The sequence below is a fragment of the Nanorana parkeri genome, unplaced genomic scaffold (genome assembly GCF_000935625.1).
Source record: "Nanorana parkeri isolate BGI_ZX_2015 unplaced genomic scaffold, ASM93562v1 scaffold79, whole genome shotgun sequence".
Lineage (NCBI taxonomy): Eukaryota > Metazoa > Chordata > Amphibia > Anura > Dicroglossidae > Nanorana > Nanorana parkeri.
In genome coordinates, this window is record NW_017306347.1 from 2,431,075 (window position 1) to 2,438,621 (window position 7,547).

Below are 7,547 nucleotides of genomic sequence, written 5' to 3' on the forward strand. Positions count from 1 at the left end.
CCGCCTCTGCTACAGACGGCCCTGGGTGCTTATTATATATTTTATAATATGGAGAGTGTAACAGGAGGAGCTGGAATATATGGGAACATAGGGAAGACGATAGAGACTCCTGTCTGGGCAGCCCTCTAGAAGAGAAGGAAAGGGAAATATGAGAGTGTGACACCCTTCCTAAGGCAACCATGGAAATATCTTCCTTTTGCAGTGTCCAAGACATAGAGGATCGGGGACGGCCTCCACCTACAGCTGAGTTTCCTTTTTTGGTGAACTTAAGATGCCAGAATGATAGCTGGTGCTTGGAAGATCTGATCACTCATTGATAAGACTAATCGGTGCCTACACTTTCTTGCTAACATTGTACAAGGGTTATACACTGAGTGGCCAGATTATTATGACCACCTGACGTTTGTAGGCAAATTAGCTATAATTTGGCGCTGAAGTTGCTAGAGGGCCAGACCATTATAAATAGGGAAGCAGGTTGTTTACCACGACAGTAGAAGTGATTTGTTTCTGAAGATACGGGGAAACAACGCGATTTAACAGCCTATGAACGTGGGATGATTGTTGGCGCTCGGAGCCATGGAGCGAGTATCAGCAAAACAGCAGAATTTGTTGAATGTTCATTGTTAAAGTGTTTAAAGACCGGACTGTCAGCCGAAAATCTGGGTCTGAACGTGCGAATTGTGGCCGTCAGCGACTAGTCAATGTTAGGGCAGAAAGAGTGGCAAGACTGGTACAAGACAACAGAAGGGCAACAGTGCAGTGTCAGATTCCTCGCATCACCTTTCAACATCTCGTGGAGTCACGAGGCGGCCCAACGAAGTCATCTTGTGGAGTCATCTCGTGGCCCAACGAAGTACTGATGGGGTGGTCATAATAATCTGGCCACTCAGTGTATTGCGCCTATGGCCAACCTTACAGCTGCATCCACTTCCCAGCAAATCCATGAAGCCCTTTGCAGTTATAAATATGCGCCGTCCATTGCTGCAGGAGTGGATGATGCACAGTATGTAAATATGATTGTGAAGATGACAGGACTTGAATGTTCCCCACAGTGGCGAGACTTTTATTGTGCTCCCTCTAATGAAACAACATCTATTTGTAACATCTTATTGTCTTGTGTCTCCGTGAATCATGTTTATGTGACACGCCGGGAACATTTTATTAGGTGAAACATGGCAAAAATGTAACATCTGTGCAGCTCTATCAGGGGGCACGGCCGCTCTCTATAATTTATGGCATAGTACTGGGATTTATAATGTAGAAACCGAGAAGGATATAAATATGTATGTGGCCATCACTTTCCAGATGCAAGGGAAATATGTTCTCCGGAATATTTCTGTCTGTCTGGTTCTGTGTATGGTTGCTCCCTTCCATAATTCATAGTTTTTGGTGGATGGCTTCAGCTACAAAACCATATTTGCCTTTATTTGTCACAACCAGGGGCGTAACTATAAATCACAGGGCCCCATAGCAAAATTTTGTATGGGGCCCTGTGATTTTTAGTTACGCCCATCTGATAAACCAAACAGCCTACCTGAGAGTGACCCTGCAGAGCCCACCATATACTCTCTATGGTGGGCTCTGCAGGGTCTCAGGTGGGTTGGTCAAATTTTTTTAACTGTCAGCCCTGATCCACTTTCCGTCTCCTCCTCCTCCACGATCGCTGATGGGCCCCGCATCCTGCGTCGCTGGGCCCCGCCTCCTCAACCGGTGGGCCCCGCCTCTTCCATCACTAATCCCTGCCTCTTTCTTCACTGCCGACGCCGGGCCCAGCCTCCTCCTTCGCAGCTGCTGGCTGTCAGTGACTCAGCAGCGGCTGTGAGGAAGAACGCGGCGATGCACACATCACTGACAGGTTGTCAGTAATCTGAACAGTGGCACATTCTTCCTCACAGCCGCCAGTGACAGCCAGCAGCCTGAGATGCAATAGCGACCCAAGTGGCCTGCACAGCATCAGGGGATGTCCTGGCCGGGCCCCCCTGTGACCCATAGCGGCTGTCTGGGTTGCTATGGCGATCGTTCCGCCACTGGTGACTACTTTACAACACACACAGGGACCACGGGGAAGAAAAGTAGCCCCCCTCCAGAAGGAAGGACAGTGTCAGCACCAATTCAGAGATGATTTGTGGATCTACAGCCGAGTGATACACAAAATAAGATACATTGTTGTTAATAGTTGGGGTACTTGAATACATTTTTAAGATTTAACTCCTGAGTTTAGAGTCACTTTAAACACAGTTCATCCAGAAGAAGGCAAATAAAGATTGCTTCCAATAGAGAAAACTCCCTAGTGACCCCAAAAACAATGAGATAACTTGCTAGATCAACATTTTTTAAAGACATTCCCTATAATGAATGTTTACATATTAGTGCATAGAAAGACTCATTAGAAACACATCCAACCCCCTAAAAAAACACTTTGTTATGGGGTGACACTTTGTCCCCATCTCCCACATGTGCTATTGCATTGTCACCCGTCACAAGTCCTTCCGATGAAGACTAAATGTGGCTGTTTCAACACATGTTACACAAGCATGGTCCAGTGTTGTCACCACTAGGAAATGCCATGTAGCCATCATTGGATTGGAGTGTCAGCACCAATTCAGAGATGATTTGAGGCTCTGCAGCCGAGTGATACACAAATAAGATACATTGTTGTTAATAGTTAAAGTACTTTAATGCATTTTCAAGATGTAACTTCTGAGTTTCACTTTAAATTCTAACAACTGCCCAATTGATACGTCTGTAACACGGCTCTCCAGATGTGCTCCTGTGCATGTCCCTCAAGCCTTTACTTCTGCCAAAGGGCCATTCCGCTAGTTAGAGAAGCAGAATGCTCTACAATATACGTCGTAGAAAGCGGCTCCATGAATTCACTCGTTATTTTCAGTTGGCAAACGCCAGTCATGACAGGCATAATCCGCTAGCTCCTCACCCAGGATCTCAATTCTTCTAACGCTACATGAAATGCTTGCTATTAGACCAGATCCTGCCTGCCAACCAGCGGTCCTCCTGCAATTTAGCAAATCACGGAAGCAGAAAATGCAGCAGCTGCTGATTCCCCACTAATGGTGATGGTCAGTCTGGAAAATGCCACCTGTTCTCCGGCAGATTATTAGCCGCTAGAAAATGAGGATACGGTAAGTGGAGGTTTAATTTTAGAATGATTTAGTCATTTCAGATAGATGTCTACGGAATGGAATGGAAGACAGACGGGGACTTCGGAGAAAGCTGCTGATAAGGTTGAACAAAGTTGTGCTGGTTGGGTATGAAGAGCAAATGTCAGAGGCAAAGAATGGTACTCAACTTGCCTGTGTGGCCAACTATGGTCTGAAATGGACATACAAGAAAGGCAAAAGATATTTTCTTCGTTTTGGATGGAGTGGGGAAGGGTTAGACCTACTTATATTTTTTGCCTTATGTGCCCCTCTGGGAAGATTTACCCCTCTACTTGTCCTGTATCCAAACCCAAAAAACAAAAATACAATATATTGCAGTCCTTAGATGAGGTGGCTTCATCAGTTTTTCAGGCTTTCCTCCCGTTATCTTCACTTGGTGATCCTGCCAATAACACACTTCCTGTCCCTTCTAGGCTACACTGATTACCTATGGTATGTATGGAGCGAGACATGATTGCCACATATGGGTTGATTTATAAAAAAGTAGAAAAGTCACTCGCACTCCAATAAGAATTTCAGGCAATGTCCTTTGTTGACAAAAGAATTGTCACATCGTATAGCAACGTTTCGGAACCGTATAGGTCCATATAGGTCCCTTCTGCAGGCAAACAAAGTTTGCCTGCAGAAGGGACCTATATGTTTCCCGAAACGTTGCTGTACGATGTGACAATTCTTTTGTCAACAAAGGACATTGCCTGAAATTCTTATTGGAGTGCGAGTGACTTTTGTACTACGTGATACTGATCTGCAGGGGCATTTGCTATCATCTCAGCACCCACTCATTATCTTTGGTTATATTCGGTCAGGACTGTGATGGGATCTACATAATTTATAAAGAATTCCAGGGAAAACATCTTTGAACGTTTGTCCTGTGTGTGTGTATATGTGCAAAAATAGCGTTTAGTCTTGTCCTTTAGAAATGTATTTAAATTCAAATGTTCTGGTTGTAATGTCACATTATGGCCACTATATGGAGCTAGAGTAGCATAGACTATAAACACTTATTTCCTATTCTCATTTAGAGCCATCTAGTGGGAATAATGCAATATTACAACCAGAACATTTGAATTTAAAGTGGCACTAAACTTAGGAGTTAAATCTTAAAAATGCATTCAAGTACCTAAACCATTAACAATACAGGACCTTATTTGTGTATCGATGGAAATTAGCAATTTAAACATGAGATTGTAGTCCATCACGGGAGTGAGCTTGGAGCGGTGACTACTTTACAACACACGCAGGGACCATGGGGAACAAAAGTAGCCGCCCTCCGGAAGGAAAGACAGTGTCGGCACCAATTCAGAGATGATTGGAGGATCTACAGCCGAGTGATACACAAATAAAGTGCAGTATTGGTAATAGTTAAAGTACTTAAATGCATTTTTAAGATTAAACTCCTAAATTTAGTGTCACCTCAAATACACTTGTAAAAGAATGTTCTTTTGTGCATATATACAAACAGCCATGCAAATTCTTTATAAATCAACACCATAGTCTGGATTTTAGACTTATCTTCCTTTGTTCATCTCTATTACATAGTGGATTGATGGGACCCATAGCTTGCGCAAGACATATAACATTGTTTCTGCTTTCTTTTCAGCTCACAGGAAGTGACAAGCTCACAGCATTTCTGGCGGGATGAACAGGTATTTTCTGTACTTGCTGAAAATTGCTTGTTCTCAGCCCGAAAAGTGAAAACGAAAGCAGCCACCCCATCTAATGACTGTTAGCGATATATTGAATTTTTGGGTTTAGACGTGCTTTACTTCTTCACTGAACAAACCATTAAATATCTAAATCACACATTACATAATACTGGTATTGTATTGAGTGGTAGCCATACAAATGTAATCATAAGCTGACACTTACCGACAATTCCCAGCGCGATATATCCCAGAATCACCACCACAAAGATGATGCAGCACAGGACATCTGTACAATGCCTACATACAAAGAACACAACAGATCAGACACAAGGAGAGAGGTCCTCATAAAGTCATTAGCTACAGTCATATATCTCTGTATGATGGGTGCAGTATGTTTTTGACATGTTTTTCACGTGTGTTTTTCATGCAGTACCATTCAGCTCTACGAAAGGTGAGTTTTGATGGAAACCCAAACTCCAGGCTGAGATCCCCACTCACCCAGTTTTTGAACCCTTGCATTGGAGTAACCCCCTGATCCTTGTATTCAAATCTTTCACAATGTCTTTGGTCCAGTTATGTGACATCGCAGGTTGTCACATAACTGTATGCAAACTGGGATTGCATACAGTTCACACGTATATGCGCGTATAACTGTACTGAACTGTATTCAATCCCAGAATGCATCATTTTTAATGGAAACTTTATTGTACTGTACTAAATACGCAGAAAGTCGGAGCCCAGACGCATCTCGCTTCCATTTTTGTCGCACATCTTTTATGCAGCGCACACATACGGCTCCATACGCAGCTATGTGTATGGAGCCATTTATTTGCATATGCTGCATATGGTGAAAAACGCTGCTCGCATCTATGCGCAGCATATTATACGCCAGTGCGAATGAGGCCTAAAGCTGAATCTCCTAGACCCGAATGGCATTCGGGATCTGAATTTCTGAATTGCATTCGGGAGCTCTCGAATGCCATTCGGGTCTGGGAGCCATATACATATAGTAGTAAAGCTGAGGCTCCCAGACCAGCTCCCGAATGCAATTCAGAAATTCGGATCCCGAATGCCATTCGGGTCTAAGAGTGTCAGCCTTCGTAATATATGTATATACTGAACACAAATTTTCGTTACGGCATGTGACTTTTCTGGCCAATCAAATGTATGCCGTAATTGGTCTTCAGACCCATTTGGATGCATTAAACCGAAAAACGCATCTGATTGGCCCGAATGGCATTCATGAGCTCCCGAATGCAATATGGAAATTCGGATCCTGAATATCACTCAGGTCTGGGAGCCTCAGCTTTAGGCCCCTTTCACACTTGGCGATTCGCAAATCGTGCGTTTGTCTCGCAAATGCTTGCATTGAGCAAGCGAGAATCGCGGCAAAATCCGCTCCAAAAAAGGTCCTGCTGTAGCAACACACGACCCGCGACAGCAGGACCCTTTGCCCCATTGAGATGCATTGAAGAGCGATATTGCGCGGTAAATAGCCGCGATATCGCGGGAATTATCGCGCGATAAATCGCTCAATGTGAACGGGGCCTTAGTATTATATGTATATACTGTATATGGCTCCCATGTTGCCCTAATGGAAATTTGTATTCAGACTCATTCGGATGTATTAAACCGAAAAACACATCTGATTTTGGCCAGAAAAGTCACATGTGCGATTCAGTTTAATTTTTGAACACAATTTGGACGGGATACGAAATTCGTAAATGGAAATTTGGATTCGGACACGTTCGGATGCATTGGGATTCAGAAATTCAGAAAATTTGTCTGAATTTTGATTTGGAACGAAACAAACTACTTTTGGCTGTGTTCCCAAATGCCTGACACAGATCAGCTCCTACTGCAGTTTCTTATCATGTGACAAAGTCACAATCAGATCACAGGGGGACAGGAGACTGAGGAAATGCTTCCTTCTGCCTGCAGCAGACTGATGACATCTCAGGCTAAACAATGTTACTGGAATGGAGCTAAATGACTGTTAAGTTTTTTGTTTTTGTAAATGTTGCTGTTTAGAGTGACATGTAAGGAATTTATTTTTACACAATTTTAAAGTTACTGAAGGGTCCACGTTAAGCTTGCACTTGACTTTCAGGCCAGCGTAGAACGCGTCAATCACCACAGACTTTTTACATTTTTTTTTTCCTAAATCGCTGCCAGCTTCAGGTCCTGACGAGCAGCTTAAAGTTTCCAGAACAGTTTTGTAGGAGCGCCGCGACATTCAAGGCTATTTCACAGCAGGGATTTTAATAAAACCAGAATTCCTTGCACGGTCCGACTCCCTGACAACACGTCTCCCGGCCCAAACGTTTTCTCACACTCCTCTACTTTTTACTCCCAGCTCCTTCTAATTACCCTCCGGCAAGAAACAGAGAGTGTCAGAAAAACCTGGCGCGCAGCACTATTAAATATTGAAATGCTGCTTTGCAAACGGCACCAGCAAAGGAAGGAGAGGAGGAGTGAGGGAGTGAGAGGAGATTTGATTCCGTCTAGAACCTGCCACGGCGCCGATATCAGCCGCAATGTGCAAAGGGGGAAAAAAAAAAGATTAGATTTTTATCACAAGGTGAAAGCGCCGTCACCCATTCTAAAATAATTTGTGACATTTCAGTTACACAGCTCGGCTTCCCTGAATTGGCTTCAATGGAAAAAAATACAATGGCTTAAAGTGGAATTGCGGCTGAAAGGAAGAAAGAGAGAGAGAGAG

General features: G+C 43.6%; 1 protein-coding gene across 1 annotated transcript in view; it reads right to left on the minus strand.

The window, feature by feature from the left end:
- The window catches only part of SLC44A5 (solute carrier family 44 member 5), a 68,316-nt gene that overhangs the window by 45,141 nt on the left and 15,628 nt on the right, over positions 1-7,547 (minus strand). The window contains 1 exon segment of the mRNA XM_018576880.1: positions 5,049-5,122. Within this exon segment, the coding sequence (XP_018432382.1) occupies positions 5,049-5,122 (74 nt within the window).